At 52.4% G+C, this 17,408-nt stretch overlaps 1 protein-coding gene across 1 annotated transcript in view; it reads right to left on the bottom strand.

The window, feature by feature from the left end:
* TBC1D22A (TBC1 domain family member 22A) overlaps positions 1–17,408 on the bottom strand; it is a 216,143-nt gene that overhangs the window by 122,174 nt on the left and 76,561 nt on the right. The window contains exons 6-8 of the mRNA XM_066255142.1: positions 10,078–10,206; positions 6,764–6,826; positions 1,097–1,211 (exon numbers count right to left, since the gene is read on the bottom strand). Coding sequence (XP_066111239.1) covers positions 1,097–1,211; positions 6,764–6,826; positions 10,078–10,206 — 307 coding nt within the window. The remainder of the gene's footprint in view (positions 1–1,096; positions 1,212–6,763; positions 6,827–10,077; positions 10,207–17,408) is intronic.

Below are 17,408 nucleotides of genomic sequence, written 5' to 3' on the forward strand. Positions count from 1 at the left end.
GGCCGACTGGAGACTGGAACAGCACGCACACTGACGGACGGAGACACAGCCCCAACGGCAGAGTCACTGGGGACCCCGGACCGCAGGGACGGCACCCCAGGCTGACTGGAGACTGGAACGGCACGCACACACTGACGGACGGAGACACAGCCCCAACGGCAGAGTCACTGGGGACCCCGGACCGCAGGGACGGCACCCCAGGCTGACTGGAGACTGGAACGGCACGCACACACTGACGGACGGAGACACAGCCCCAACGGCAGAGTCACTGGGGACCCCGGACCGCAGGGACGGCACCCCAGGCCGACTGGAGACTGGAACAGCACGCACACACTGACGGACGGAGACACAGCCCCAACGGCAGAGTCACTGGGGACCAGCTAAAATCAGCTACAAATGAGAACATTATGCCTATAGAGCAAAGCCTTGCCTAGTTATTTTTATTCATTGAGGAATTAAAACATAGACCCCCCCTTACTTGTATCATCAGAACTTTTTAAAACGTGAGATGTGCTGGAAACAGACAAAGCTGCCCTACATCTGGCAGACATGAATGACGCAGGCAGAGGAAACGCATGCAGGAGCTGGACAGCAGCCACAGGGCCCAGCCCGACCGCCGCACAGCCAGCTGTTGTCCAAGTGACTAATATTCCCGAAAATGAGTGTTACTAGTGCCTCAAAAGCAAAGAGGTGACGAATGCTGCAGAAACGTAATAAAAAAAGATGCCTTCCTTACCTTGTAAGCCAGACATCCCACTAATATCCCGTCACCTTCCCCTCAGCATTCAAACCCAAACCATTAAAGCCTTGAGAACAAAACTACACTCCCCAAACATGCACGTGGCCTCTCATGTATGACTGAAAACAAGGTTTCAATAATAGCAGCACTTCAATGACTTCAGTAGTTAGGCACATGGATTAAAAGATTTTTAAAAGCTGGCATCAATGAGAAAACCTTTATTTCCTACTATTAGCTATCATTAATACCATTAAATTTCATGGCAATGTTCAATATTGGTATAACTACGAATAGTAGTAAGGCCACTGAGGTTCGTGTTTAATGTTTGTGAGAGAGAACATCATGATGGGATCTTACCTATGTGCTCGCAAATGAAGACCACAAAGAAAGGTGTGACCAGGTCATTGATGCCCTGAACATATCCACTGGCAGGGTGACGTATGGCCCATATAAACAATATCCTTTCAAAAATCTGGAAGAAAACAGAACACGCGGTAAAGCAAAAAGTAAACACATCAGAAACTTTAAAGTGCGTTCTTTCACTTAAATTATATACTATCAATTTTTTCACTGTTGCTAACATTAAAATAGAAACAAAATACCAATGGTTGTTTAAACTTTTTCATAAAATTCTAAGTATCTTAATTTTTTACTGACTCACAAGCAATATGCAGTCCTTCACCAAGCCCAGGCTCAGTCCTACCACACTGACCTCCTCTCAAAAAAGATGCCCTGAGGAATATCTGCATATGACTGCCTGGAGCCGGCTCAGGCAGTACAGCAGCACCTGGCCTAGCAGTGAACAGCTCCTGAGGGATAAAGGGGGGGGGGTGGAGGGAAGGAGGCAAGAGGGGACGGAAAGGGGGGGGGGCTGGGCGGAGGGTAGGATGTGTCAGCGGAGGGATGGGTAGATGGAGTGGGTGGGGGTGAATGGACGGGTGGGAGAGTGAGGGGGTGGATGAGGAGTTGGGAGGGAGGGTGGCTGGGTGGGTGGGGAGGTGGGAGGGAGGGAAGGAGGGAAGGTGGTGGGTGAATATGTGTATGAATGCTCTGAATTCCCACATTAGGCAAATAGACCGTTTTAATTGAGTAATGTTGATATGACATTACATTAGCTTCAGATGTACAACATAATGATTTGATATGTGTCTATACTGTGAAATGATCAAAGTAAGTCTAGGCAACATCCATCTTTACACAAAGTTACAAATTTGTTTCTTGTGATGATGACTTAATACCTACTCTCTCAGCAACTTGCAATACGCTACACAGTGTCATTACCCACAGACATCACGCAGAGTTACAATGTCCCAGGTAGTTATTTTATGTTTACCCCTTTCATTAACCCCCAGTGCCTGGTGCCTGACAACCACCAGTCTGTTCTCTGTATCTCTCGGCTCAGGTTTTGTTAGCAGATGTTTCTTTAATCACATGAAAGTGAACACCATCCAAGCGGACACACTTAAGCACCTTCCCATCACACACATCCCACCACCACTCACTGTCCCGGCTGTGAATGTGGGAGCACCCAGTCTCTCATCTTTCTTTACAATGCTCACATTCAACTGACCCGTGCTCTTCACCATCACTCCTGCCCACCACTCTCCTGTCTTTATTCAGACAGGTATTCCAGCCAGGTGCACACAACCCCGACCCCCAGACCACATGTGTGTGCACACATTCACAGGCACACCTGGCTAAAAAGCCTTCATGTACTCCATGCCTCCCACAGACAAGAGCCCAGAGCCCTTGGCGCAGCAACCGGCCTCCTCTTGGTCACCCACCTCGTGCTTGTCCCCAACCCAGTACCTATGTTCCAGCCTCACTAAGCTACAGCACGCTCCTCCAAGCCCATCAGCTGTCACCTGCTGCCACGCTGGTTGCCCAGAAAGCCGGTTCCTCCCTTACACAACTGGCTTTCAGAGTCCCTTCAATCACTGCACCTCAGTGTAGACTCAGCTGCCGAGCTTCCTCCTACCCCTTCTGGGTGAGCGGAGCACATTGTGCTGTGCGACCCTCAGCCCCTCTCCTGGGTACAGTGCTCTGCGGAGTCACCCACCTCCCTCGGGCTCACTCCCTGCTGTCGGTCTCACGGGACCAGGTGTGCAATGCAGTGCAGTACAGGCTTGACGACTGCTCAAAGCTGAATGAACCACACCTTCCCAGCAAGCCTACCTTGCAAAGCCAGCTGCATTTGTACCCGAGGAAGGCAGTGCCTTCCCACATCACCTGCATCCCTACATGTCATTGCACATGTGTGCATTCTAGATCACCCCAATCCCACCAACTCCAGCATGCACAGTGAGGGCCTGGGGCCCACAGCCACGTGGTGGCACAACCAGCCCAAGTACCACACGAGGACAGCAGCCTCAGTGGTTGTTTCAAGGAAACAAAACCCAGCCGGCCCCACTACCAGCACCTGCAACAGCAGCGCCTAATAAGCATTTGCTGAACAAGTAATACATCCGTGCACACATATTTACACACATCTTTCATTTTAAGTCAACAGCTTTCTAGAGAGAAGAGAATATTTAAATATGGCCAAAAGACCAAAATTCTTCCACCACCGGAAGCACCGTATAGCTGCCATGTGCGGACACTGAGTGTTTGATGATGACGCACCAGCACTGTGCATGGTCACCCTCGCTGAAGATGGGCAAGTGCTGGGAGCCCGCACTGTGGGCAACACCTTAAAAGCCTCAAGAGGACAGATAAGGAGGCAGGTCCGGCAGGAAACCCTCTCTCTTGGGCCCAACCCTCTCAGCCATGAGGCTACAATGCAGCAGCCACTGCCTGCCTGATCACCAAGGCACAGGAAGGCACAAGAACAGTCAGTGCCTTTTTGGTACAGATGACCTAGCCAGCTTTACTCAGGAAAAAATGCCAAGGGAGTAACTGGTGCACCACCTGTGAGAGTTCTTAAAATGAACTGTTCTTTGTGATTTCCAGGCCACCAAAGGTCTGAGAAAGCTGCAGGGAACACCCAGGTTGGTCCCCAAGCACGAGACTCCATGAGCTAACTTTCCTCATGAAGAGCCAAGATCAAGCTGTCCTACAAGGCCCGGGCCTCACCTGAGCACCACCCGGGGCAGGTAAAGCAGGCAGTCCAGGGCAAACCGTGGGAACAAGGTGAGCAGGAAGTGGGGGGAGGGGCTAAGGCTGATTAAGCTCTGAGAAATCACTATTTACAAAGCAGCAAAGCATCCAGCAATGACCTCTAACCCGTCATCCCTGCCACCAATATGCAGGTTGCTGCCACCCTGAAGTCCAGAGCACAATGCCTTAGACGTTAAAGCCTTTAGACTGTCAGTGCAGGACACAGCAGAACTGCAGGCCATTTTGTGAGACGCTCAGTCTAAAGGGAGGCGTGGCCTCTGTACCAACCGCATCATTGCTGCTGGTTGAATGCAAGCATGAGGCAGCGCGCTGTGCAGCCCGCCTGGACCACTCAGTGGGAGCCTGCACGGAGGAGCGGCCAGCTCACGGCCGAGCACTCACGCCTAAGAGGTAATGGAGTTCTTGTGCAGCCACCATTGTGGGTCTGCGGCAGCATCACGCATTGAGGCCCGGCCTCCACAGGCAGAAACCACACCTTGATCTCACCTACTAGCTAACACAAAACTAACACATGCTTCTACACTGATCCTAAAGCCCTCCTTAAGACTTCACCAGAGCTATGCCCACGCGGCCAGCTGCAGACGCCACCTGCATGAAAAGACCATGTGCCCTGAGGTTGCACTGCCCTGCCGGGATGGGGGCCACCACGAAGGAGAGGGAGGGACCCCCTGCCAGGGCACAGCATATCCAGCAGTGGGGTCAATCCAGGTCCCCAGACATCACAGATAAGCAGACCACCTGATACCACCTGGCGGTGATGGGCTCCCCTCTGACACCAAGAGTTGGCTCTACACGGACATGTCAAGAGGTGAAGACACCACAGAAATAAGCCAGAGTCTCTATTTTCCATTTTAAAAAATAAGCTTAAAAAAGCGGTTATCTATTGTTTCCCAAATACAATAAGCACAGGTATTGAAAAGGACAATCAAAGAGAATTATCTCAGAATGACTCCTTCTGTTAAAAAGTGGTTTTCTCCTGTGCTCCGCAGTCTGTGGGTGCTTCTGCTTTGATAACGCCGAGTTCTTCTAACACACTTACTGCACGGACAGGAGACATCACAGCCTGAAAGTGCATTTACCGCTGCAGTCAAGGCTTAAAACAAATATTTCAGACAATAACAAAAACTCAATTTCAAAGACATACCACTTATAATAGGAACAAAATATGTATATGGTGACTGAGAATAAATCTAATAAAACATCCATAAGACCTTCTATGAAACAAGTTTTAATACTTCACTGAAAGACATTAAAAGTAGCCTAAAAATGGGGAATTAGCATGTTCATGAAAACAAAGACTAAATTTCATAAAGATGTCAATTCTCCCAAATTTATCTATAGATTCCATGCAATCCAATCATAAATCAAACTTTAAAAGCAAAGGGAAAACACCGGCTGTCTGACATGGAGATGCGTGCGGAGGAGCCAAGGGCTCAGACCGCACCGCACTGTGAAGAGGAGGAGAGGGAGTGTGAGGACCGTCCAAATACCAGAGACTCGCTGTACAGGAGAATGCTGACAGGATGTGGCGCCAGGAAGACCACTAACAATGGGACAAAGCCAAGAGCACAAAACAGACCCACGCTGAGCGTGACGTGGACAAGTATGGACACAGTAGGGGGCCCAGCCGTAATGCAGGGGCTGTCAGGAAAGCTGTCAGGGTCCCACCTTCCACCATAGCTATCAACTATAGATAAATTAAACACAGAGGTGTGAAAAGCAAATGTTAAAACTTTCACGTGAAAATATGAAAGAATGGCTTCCTGATGTGTGTGTAAGAAAGACTTTTAGGTAAAGCACACCGATGCCAACCATAAGAAAGAACAAGCTGAACTACACTAAAGCCAGAAACTCCGACCACTGACAGCCACCAAGAAGAAAGGGAGAAACCAGCCGCAGAGCAGAACAAGCTATTTGTAGCACACAGCTGATAAAAACAGAATTCCTAACATAGAAAGATCAATAACCAGTGACAGCTAGATCAACACCCCCCACACAAAAAAACAATGGGCAAAGGACGAGACCAAGCATTTCCCCAGAGAGGGGACACAGGAGCCCATGAACGCGTGAAGAGACAGGCATCTCCCTCAGTGATGAGAGGAATGGCAAGGGAGACCACAGGGAGGACGCCTGCGGAGAGAGAACCACACCCACAAGTCTGGTGACACTGAGAACTGGCATGGAGGTGGAGCACCAAGAACTCCACGCCCTGCGGGTGAGAGCTGAATCAGTGACCCGTCCAGAAAGCTCACCATCATCGTGAGAGTTTAACAGGCTCACCCCCAACAATGCAACAATCTCACTCCTGTGCCAACGCCCTGGAGAACACCTGGTTGAGGCATCTGCATCAATGCCCAGGGAGGGTCCAGGCAGCCCAGTCCCTAAAGCAAAACGTCAGACACAGCCTAAAGCCCCTAGTGGAAGGTGTGGGACGTCTTAGCAGGGCTATGACACAACTGGACGGACAAGCTGGCTGTCAGACACAATGCAGAGAAAGACGAGGTGCGGAGACCGAACCATACAAGGACGCCACAGAGCCAACCGTCACTTTCTCCATAACATGTGCAGCACGACACACGTCCAGTCACAAAGAATCGTGAACACACAGTCAGGACAGCGCAGGCGTTGGAGGCCTCCACGAGATGGTGGGCACCAAGCAGCCTCCACACCGGCGTTGGATCTGAGCAGGGGTCTCAGTCCCAACTTGGCTGGGGTTCATGAACACGTAGTACACACCCACAATGCACCAGGGTCACACAACACAGCTTCCACAACAACAGTAAGTGATTGCTGTGGGCAACAGCGTCCAAACCCCTCCACTGCTTCCACCATCCCACTAGGCGAGGGATGCCACCCACCCCGGTGAAGGGTGCGCCCTCGGCAGATGCTCCCAAGTGTCGCTCTTACCTCCGTCACCATGGGCTGAAGAATTAACGCTTCGGGACTCATTCGAGGGATGTCGATGTGGATCTGGAGATGGAGGAGAAGGAGACAAAAGATGACAAACATCACACATGAGAATTAACACAGTGACATGGAATGACGGCAACAAAGGCACTCTGGATCAGAACCGGCTGAGACTAAGCCCCGTGCCCTGAGTACCCAGGTAGGGTGGCCTCTGTGTGAGCAGGGCCCCCAGGTCCTATACGCTAGGCTTGCTCGGCTCTCTCAGCCTGACATGAACAGGGCCTGTGTGCTCAGAGCAGAGCGGCCCTCAGTGATTTAGTAACAATCTGTGCAATTAGTAAACACCAATTTCCAGCCTCTGACGGGAGCAATTCAAGTACATCACTAGCGTCCAAGTTTTCAGCTGTGATAGCTCCTTCTGGGAACCCAGGCCACATGCATCTCCACTTCACACAGTCCTCGGGGGACCCAGGGCACTATTCACAGGAAGCATTTACAAACCTCTGCCTGATATAAGTCACAGTGCAGTTCCCACACAGCAGAGGAATACATGTGTGAGTTCAAGAAGCAACCAGGGAAACATCCGGGCTTGGGTTGCCTTCACTGCTGGCTCCCAACAGACCACATGAACGTCCCGCACTGGCACACACTTCAGCACCCCAATCACCCAGGAAAAGCCCAACAGGCCAAGGGAAGACCCAGGAAAAGCCCAACAGGCCAAGGGAAGACCCACACATTTTATGTTTTTCATAACCTTTTTATTTTTTTTTACCTTTATTTTTTTATTAATTTTAATGGGATGACATTGATAAATCAGGGTACATATATTCAGAGAAAACATCTCTAGGTTATTCTGACATTTGATTATGCTGCATTCCCATCACCCAAAGTCCAATTGTCTTCCATCACCTTCTAACTGGTTTTCTTTGGGCCCCTCCCTCTCCCCCCCCCCCCACCCACCACACTCTTGTCCATGTCTCTGAGTCTCATTTTTATGTCCCACCTATGTATGGAATCATAGTTCTTAGTTTTTTCTGATTTACTTATTTTGCTCAGTATAATGTTATCAAGGTCCATCCATGTTGAGACCTACACATTTTAATTCAGGCTCATTCCCCCATCCTTGCAGGTGACCTGGGAAAGTCTCACTGGCAGCCCAGCACTGTGGCTGTGGGTACAGCCCTAGGCTATGGGCTCAGCGTCCCCATCTACCAGACACCGGCCACACCCTTCACAGGGGCACTGATGAAGGCCAAATCAGGTGGGTCAACAGCCTCGAGAGCCCGCCAGCTACAGCTCTGCAACATGGAACTGCCCTCAACACGACAGGTTCCTGCCTGAAGTCTTCCCTCGGGGGAACCTGGAATCAGTGGCCAGGTGGCACGGAGGAGAGGATGAGACCACTCAGGGAGAGGACTGTCACGGGGGCCAGAAGCCAGCACACCAAAGTGTCCAGGGAACACGGCTTTGAGGTGGGAGTAGAAGGAAGTAGGAAGGAGAAGTTAGGTAATAAGATAGCAACAAAAAAGCACCATGACTCCCCTCCTCCAGTCCCTGAGCAATCAGGGAAACCTGCAGGAAGGAGAGGACAGGAGGGGGACAGTCCAGGCTCCACATCTCATCCCCTTTACCAGGGTGTCCTCAAGGGTCACCCTCAGACCACTGTCCCTGTACTCTCACTCATGTGAGCACACACCTGTCCTTGGCACAGCAAGGATGGCACAGCCCATCTCCCGGAAGAGCTGGCTGACACCCGTTTGCTGCACAGATAGGATAATGGGCATCACAGACAGTCTCAGCCTGACGTCATCCGCGCCATCAGGAGGACGGGCAGCAAGGGAGGAGGCACTTGGCAAGGCTGGACACTCGTATAACTGAGAGACCAGACCGCCTCTGCCCACCCCCATGCATAGGACTGGGCGAGCAGGGGTGGCCAGGCGCTGCAGAGCTCTGGGGACGGGGTACACTGGAAGACTCTGTTTCTCCAGTCGACTCCATGTGCTCTGGACCTAACATCTTCAGCAACAGAGCAAACACAGAATCAAATGAACAGAGGACAGAGAGGGATGGGGCCACAGGTCTCAAGGGTGTGGGAGGAGGGGCTCCACGTGTCAGGGCAGGCAGGCAGGCGGGTCAGCTCACGGGTCGAGCACCCTGAGTGGGCAGCAGGGAGAGGCCCGGTGCCTGAGGCCCAAATGCAGCCGGCTCTGCCATGGACAGACGGCAGGCCAGCACAGGGTCCCTGCCCAGGGGCAGGCCCACTGTGCAGCAAGGTGAGCAGGCCGTAGGAGGCCGCCAGCTGCATCTCTCTCAGCCACATGAGCACAGAAACCTCCAGGAACAGCAACAGCACGGGAGCTCATGGCTGCCTCTCACGGCAACTGAAGAAAGATGTAACAACCCGGTTTTAATTAACCTTCCCTTACGAAATTCATAAGAGAACAGAGCCTGGTGAATCTTCCAGATAGATGCCAACTCATCTTTGAAGTCTCTTTCTTAAATAAAAATACATCAAAAATATTCAAAACAATACCAGATTCAACCATTCCCTAAGACCGGTGAGGCGGAGGAACTAAAGCAGGTGAGCTAATGCTTCCCTAAGCAGATCTGAACAAAATATGCCTCCAGTCAGCTCCCCAGAGTGGCAGGTGGCAGCGCCCCTGGCCGGGGAGGCCCTGTGAAGCCAGGGAAGTGGTGGCAGAGCCCTGGCAGGCGACAGAAACAGGTCCTGCCCCTCGTCCCTCTGGGAGCAGGTCTTCCTCCAGAGCCTCCGCCGTACTCCAGCCATGGGGAAGGTGTTGTTCATTTACAGGACCGCTGATCACCCACCACCGGTGCGCCTATCTCTAGGCCTTTTAAACACAGCCACACCAAACGGACAGATAAGTGTGGAAAGTGCCCACCTGGGTGGAAAAATTAGGCAAAGCTCCTCCAGCTAGAGGGAGGGTTTCTGGAAGGAAACATTCAATGCAGACATATGTCCGGAGAAGCAGGCATTCACTTCAGCAACATGAGTGGGGTGCCACTGAGAACCACGTCTTTGTGTGCTTCGTGTGTTTGCAGCACAAGCCACTTTGTATCCTCACCTCACACAGAGACATGGAGAGTTAAGTCTCAGAGAGCTGTTCTAACAGCAAACTCTGGGCACACTGTGAATTATCCATCAATAATTTGTTTTTAAGATCATTTATTTGTTAGGAAATATAGATCTGTGACCCAATCGGGGACACGCAAGATAAAACACTTCCCACTACGAGTCATCACCATGTAAAAGCCCATCGAGTGACACAAGAAGAAGGCAGCAGGGCTCCCACCTGTCTGTATGTGTCCTGGTGGACCTCGTCGTTCCGGGAGTCATAGTAGTGCTCGACAAAAGCGAAGTACTCCTTCTGTTTCCTCCGCAGGGTGGCTGGTCTGCGGTCCACGTTGGCAGGAAGGTAGCCCTGGGGGGAGGACGCGGACAAAGAGCAGGTGTGGTCAATGCTCACTCAAGGAGTCTCCCTGAGAAGACAGAGGTAATCAAGGCTCACCCCTTCAATGACACAGGAGGACAAGTGAGCGGTGAGGAGTGATACAGACATAAAGACAGGCACACTGGTCGCATGGCAGCACCTGGCCTCTCGCAGCCGCAGGTGTCAGCCTGGACTCCACAGCGGGCTCAGGTTCACCATGCATCTAAAGTGGGGGGCTCAGAGAGAAAGCCGCCTCCTCTCACAAGCCCCCCACACCACAAAGGAAGTAGAAGTCTTTACAGCTGCGCACACAGCTATACATGTGTGTTCTGTCTGGCTGTTTAGACTCAGTGCTACACCTCAAAAATGCATTCACTTGGTAGCATGGAATAGTAGCTGTCACTGTGCCACAACAGCCCCATGTAAAAACTCCAGTCTACTGTGAGCAGCCATGTGAACTGTCAGCAGTTTTCACTATAAACATTCCATACCTGCTTTCTAGCACTTGACATGCATTTCGTTGAGTCCATATCTGGGAGTGTTATGCACATATACCTCTGATGGAGAAATTCCCAAAGCAATAATACACCCACAGCAAGTGTCTGATAATGTGCTACATCCTTGTAAACACTTGGCATTGTCAAACATTTTTATTTTAGCCCATGAGAGGGGTTTGCAGTGGCAATATCTATTAGAATATAGGTTTTTTTGGGGGGGGGATGTTTTTCTGTTTTGGGGTTTTTTTTTTCATTTTTCTGAAGTGAGAAGCAGGAAGGCAGAGAGACAGACTCCCGCATGCGCCCAACCAGGATCCACCCAGCTTGCCCACTAGGGGGCAATGCTCTGCCCATCTGGGACGTTGCTCTGTTTTAATCGGAGCCATTCTAGTGCCTGAGGCCAAGGCCATGGAGCCATCCTCAGCGCCCGGGCCAACTTTGTTCCAATGGAGCCTTGGCTGCTGGAGGGGAAGAGAGAGGTAGAGAGAAAGGAGAGGAGGGAGGGTGGAGAAGCAGATAGGCGCTTCTCCTGTGTGCCCTGACCTGGAATCAAACCCAGGATATCCACACACTGGGCTGACACTCTACCACTGAGCCAACTGGCCAGGGCTAGAACATAGTTTTAACTGCATGTCCCAGAAAACTAATGGATGTTGCCATGTGTGCTCATCTGTGATATTTCTAAACAAGAGAGGTCCCCTTTTCCTAACTGATTCGTGAGCACCCGTTATACAGTCTGCATGTGAGTCCCGCTACAAATGCTTCTCCTCCTTGTGGCACAGTGACAGTTAGCTACTATTCCCTGTGGTTTGTCTTTCCTCCCTACTAATGTTGTCTTTGTTGGAGAGAAGTTCCTAAAGTTAATGCAGCCCAATATAGTCATCTTTGCGACTGGTCCCTTCTATGTGTCTTCTAAGAAAGTTTCCCTTCTCCAACATTCCATGCTTGCAGGTTTCACTTTGGAATCAGGCCACATTCTCGTAGTCATTAAGTATGGGCTACAGGGGTCAGTAAACTATAGCCCATCGCCCACTGTATAAATAAAATCTTGCTAGGACACTTCCTGTGTCTCTGTCTTCGTGCAGCTGCTGTGCACAACAGTGGTCAAGTCAAGCAGTCATGAGGCAGACCCTGTGACCCAATAAAGTGTGGGCAACCCTGCTTTGACACACTGGTCCCGAAGGCTACCAGCCTTCCCTCGCGTGCATTTATGTGTATATGTATCATGTGCAACCTCCCCTGCTTCTGAACACTGACAACCTGCACCTGTGCAGGACTGTGAAACACGGGCACAACGTCTGACTTTTCCCTGAGGATGTCCTGCTGGTGAAGTGCTAGGTCAGGGGCACGCTTGATACACTTGAGGGTCCCAATGCCTACTTCCCATCAGCTCCATCAGGAGATGTGTACAGCCTAGAAGCCCTGTCCCAGGTATAGCACCACCACCTGCGAGGAACACGCATACTAGCATGCTCAATGAGTTACAGCAGGTTGGAGGAAAGCTGCCCTCCATCAGAGCAGTCCCGCTGGAAAAGCCACCGACAGGGGAAAGATGGGGCTGCTGCCGCCCAAGCCCTCATTTCTGCCCAATGAGAGAATGCTAGGACTCCACAAAGCAGGCCCTGCCCCCAGCTCTAACGGCAGCAGGGACACTGCCCACCAAGGGCCCCTGTGTGTCAGGTATGGCTCCTGCACCTCCTGCTCTCTGCTCTCCATCTGAAGCCTGCAGTGCCCCCACTGGGTCCTGAGCCCTGCCCTGCGCAGTCTCGAGGGCAGAGGGGCTACTCAGTCCCAAGTAAGCCATGTCTTCCTCCGGCTAGAGGTGGCTCAGAGGCAAGCGTGCAGGACCACGGCATCGACCACACCAGCTTTGATCTCCTGCTATTTTAAGTCTCTGTGGTCTCTTGTATAATAAAATGATTTGTGTTCATACCTTCTCTCTGTTCTAACTGCCACGGGCATAGGCTAAGGATGAGCAGGGACAGCCCTCACAGGCGTCCAAGTTCACAGAGTTGGCCCCATGGAGTTCAGAGGGCCGACACAAGCCCGCGCACAGAAGAAGACATGCTCGGGAACCCAGTACACGCCCAGAGTCACGGGGCCTGATGGCAGACAGAAGCCAAGGCCTGGCCACGGCAACCGCAGCTCCTGTCCTGAGAGCCCACCCTTTCCAGGGCCTGTGATTCTGTTCACAGAAACCCAGGGAACAAATCACATACACACAACCACAGGGTTCACTGACTCCGCTCTGAGACTCTCTCAGACCCTGGACTCGGCCCGGGGCTGCAGAGATACTGAACAGTTGTCTGCTGGAGGACACAGACCCCACTGCCCTCCTTTCTCCACACTACGGCCAGAGACCCTATGGACATGCAATATCAGATGACCTTAACAGGACTCCCAGAAATGCTCCAGCGGCTTCTACACGCTCCTGCCCAGGCCTCAGGGCCCTGCCTGGCGCGGCCCTTCCACCCGTCTGGCCATCTGCTGAGACTCACTCCTCTCGGTGAAAGGTAGGAAACCCACTCCCCTCAGCAAGTCCAGCCACAGCCTGCTAGTCTACATAATGTTTTAAGGGAACACAGCTGTGAGCAGTCGTTATATGGGGAATTCTTCCTGCTGCAAAGGCAGAGCTGATCAGCTGCGACAGAGACTGTTGAAGCCAAAAAGCCCAATATTGTCACTGCCCAGACCCCTCTCCCTCAGGGCTGTGCTCAGGGCACGAGGAGACAGGGCAGCCCTTCCACAACAGAGCCCTCTTTAGGGCCCTTCCTCTGTGCACTCAGCACCCAAACAACACTTCTGCCTGTTACTGCTGCTCAGCCCCCTCCCTGCAGAGCTCAGCTCTATGGTGGGCGACCAGTCTGCACTGCAACCCAAGGCACATAGGGTGCTGGGATCAAAGAAGGAATGAGATTGGCATGCTCCTCCATACACACCTACAGGGCCAATTCCCACCCTTCCTCCAAGTCCCTGCTCAAATGTCACCACTCTACCAGTCTTAAAACAGCAACTGCATCCATCCTACTGCCCCAGTCTTTTCCGCGGCCCTTACCACCTCTGCGGGACTGGAGGACACACTGGCAAGGGAACACAGGCTCCAGGAGGGCGGGACATTCAGCCCTCGGTTCACAGATCCCGCCCAAGGACTCAGACATGACTTCACACTCAGCAGAGACTCAGTGAGCACTTGTTCAAGGACAGAGTGATGTCAACAGAACCCGAGCAGGGCACAGCCCTGCGGCCCAGGGCGGAAGTGGTCTGGGCTATGCTGGGGAACGTCAGTGGTAGTTAGCATCCTGCTCTGGGCTGGGTTTGGTTTTGACATGGAGAAGGTGGAGGTGGGCAGGGAGAGACAATGCGAATGCCCTAGGAAAGGCCACATGCCTCATAGAGCACACAGGGCAGCACACCCGGATCAGTACCAGACTCAAGCTTCCAGCTGCAAACTTCCATCAGAGCGGTGGGGCCACCAAGCGGCAAGGTGGGAACAGCACGCAGTGACCACACGCAGTGACACCAGGGTTCTGAATGAACAGGACAGCACTCAGAAACTCCCTGTTTCCCAAATTTTAATCTAACTCACTGAGACAGAAATCCTAAAGGCAAGTATGTCCTAACGGGAACACCCACGCTAAAAGCCCCCATCCTCCCAACACTCCCGCTCCCAAGGAAAACACACACATGCAACTTGAGGCCTTTAGATAATTAAGCAAGACTAGGCATTATGCAAATGAGATATATCCAAGTATGCGATGAATATTAAATGACAGAACTACAGGAAACTTAATTGTGGTATTAGCATGCTATAAAAACACTAATCATAAATGTCAAACAATGCGTGCACAGACTGATGGGAACTGTCCCAGGGACACAAACACTCCCGCAGCCCCACGCGCAGACCCGGCTCAGTAAGTGGGGAGAAGGAAAACAAACTGACTGTCACTTATTGGTTCCAACCATTCTCTTCACTCGCATAAATGTTAACTGTTCGACTGGGTTTTGTTTGGTGTTTCTAAAGTCAGTATTTTTAAAAGAACCACAAACAGGATTTTCCACAGAGCTAATTTTTGCAAAGTTCCTGCCATGCCTGCTCGGGACTTAAATGTAAGCAGAGCTGATGCTGGGTCAGTGGTACGTCTAGACTGGAGCTCACACTAGAGCTCCACAAACGAGACCAGCCCCTCATCGCTGTCAGCACCCCTCCTCGTCGATTAAGAACGTTCTCTTCCACAAACCACCGCCCCGAGTAGATGGCAATCATGACCGTATCAGAGAAAGAGGTTTTAGTTCTCCAGGTCTCGAAATAGGTTCATATTCAAGTACAGCTTTGGTTATTTGTCCTTTTAAACAGACAAATGACAGATTCTTCTCGATCCTGGGTTCAGTGCTGAAGCTCACAATCCTGGACGCAGAAGGGCTGGGACAAAGCACCCCACCCACCCACAGCTGAGCCCCGAGGACAACAGGGTCTCCGGGAGTCACGCCCAGCCCACCACCTGCCCAAGCACCTGAGTGCAGGTGCGCGGCCTCCACTGTCTCCCAGACGGCTAGGGGATACCCTGCCCTATTCCACCTGGAGCCCGAGTGGGCTAGGGGATACCCTGCCCACCTTGAGCAGCAGTCCCCTAGCAGGGTCCCCCAGCAGACCGAGCCCCCACATCAATATTTCTCAAGCTCCACAGGTGACACAAATGTGTACTCAGAATGAAAAACAAAGTCAGAAGAGCAGCCCCGAAGCTGCCACCTCTTTGCTGCCCCGTCCCCATCCAGCCCTGGGTAGGGGCACAGAGGAGCCCATGTCACAGCACGGTGTGGTCAGCAAAATCCCCGATGCCACAGTCCACCTGAGACTACAATCTGCTGCAACAGATAGGATAGAGGAAGGTGATCGTGCTGAAACCCTTACTCAGAGAACACCTGAGAGGCAGCTGACTGGGCAGACCCTTCCCTGTGGGCCTGAAGTGCCTGTTGGGCTCCTCCCCCCGCTTTCTAGACACCCTGTGACCCACACTTGCAAAGGGCCTCTGAGGGCAGATGCCTGAGAAACACCTGCTCAATTAGGTGCGTGATCAGCATCCTTCACTATGCTCCGCAGTCAGTGATGACAGAAAGCTACTCCCACTGACTACCTGCATAACCAGAGGCCAGGAGAGAGGCCACGCGCAAGCCCTGGGTCAGCAATGAGAGGAGCGAGGATGGCCCCAGTGCTGACCTCCCTCCTCCTGTCCACACCCACATGTGACCAGCAGCCCGCAGCCCAGTGGTTCCCTTCCTGAGCCCCCTTATGCTGTGGCATACACCACGGTGCAGAACACATGCACACAGACCGTGTCCCTGCGCAGCCTAGAGCCTTGGAAGGCGGGGACACATCACCGCCCCCAGCACAGGCCGGAGCAGGAGAAGGCAGAATGAGCTCACATTCCCTGAATGACAACTGAGTGCGGTTCCAAAGAACCAAGCCGGTATCCTGTTCCAGCTGCTGGTCCAAGGCCCACACCTGTGGGCTTCGACTCCTCTGCCCTCCCCAGCTTGCCCCGTTGTAGCTCCAGTGTCCTTGCAAGCGATGCTAGGGCATAGCCTGCTCACACACCCAGCACCCTGGGCACAAAGGACCCTGGCTCCTGAGTTCTGTGCCCATGCACGCTGTACCCAGGACCAGCACTTCCATGGGCTCTCTCACATGTGCACACAGGAGGTGCCAAAAAAATGTGTACAGAACAAGTGAAAAAGCAACTGCAGAGAAAAGAGTGTGCAGTACACCGGGGGCTCAGACACCTGAGGGACAGGGCTCCGTCCGTGCAGTATGGCCCCAGGTCCATCCTGAGGAGACAGAGACGGGCAGGAACCCCTTCCTGTCCTACAGGCACCGTGTAGGACAGGGACTTGGTCGTTTCCCCTTTGCTGCTATTGCCCTGCACCCAGCCACGTACAAGACAGAGAAGGGGCTCAATAAACTCTGATTGGACGACAGTAAACATGAACCAAATGTGAGGTCAGTGGCAATGGGGGAAGGTCAAGTGAGGAACCAGGCCCGGGAACTTTGGCCACTGTCCACACCCATGCACACCAAAAGAAACTTCCCAGGAGTCCTTTGAAAAAGAATGACTGTCAGCCAATGAAATTTCGCCACATCATATCAACCTGACCACCCTACCGACCCTGTAAATTACCCCCCAGCAGAAGAATCCACGAGGCTTCTCTGGCCCCATCTCGCGGACTAGAGAACCTCATCCAGGATGCACTCTACTAAATAAAGCTTTTACTAAATCCACACTTGGTGGCTAAGTCCTTCTTTCTTCCTCAGCAGGGAAAACACCTTACACCAACCAAGGAAACTTTCAAGAGGCTCCTGGCTCTACTCTTCCAGAAACGCAGCCTCATCACCCCCCCCACGTGTGTGCAGGATGCGCCAGGAGCACGTGCCCAGCCCCTGTGCACTGGTCTCTCCGGTCCCCGGCGACCCATGGCTTCCCATCCCCTACCCCATCTAGTAGTAACTCAGCCATGGCTCCTGCTCAGGCACCCTCCTCGCTGTGCCCAATCATATGTCCGCCCACCTCCGGCACCCAGGGAACACCATCGCTTCTCTAACAACCTTCAAGGCCTGACGCCCACGTGAGTGTGCACTGTCTGGAGCCGCCCTCCCTTTCCTAGTGCTCCCCTCTGGAAGGATGAGCTTCCCTCACAGACCTA

Source organism: Saccopteryx bilineata, chromosome 1 (assembly GCF_036850765.1).
Source record: "Saccopteryx bilineata isolate mSacBil1 chromosome 1, mSacBil1_pri_phased_curated, whole genome shotgun sequence".
NCBI lineage: Eukaryota > Metazoa > Chordata > Mammalia > Chiroptera > Emballonuridae > Saccopteryx > Saccopteryx bilineata.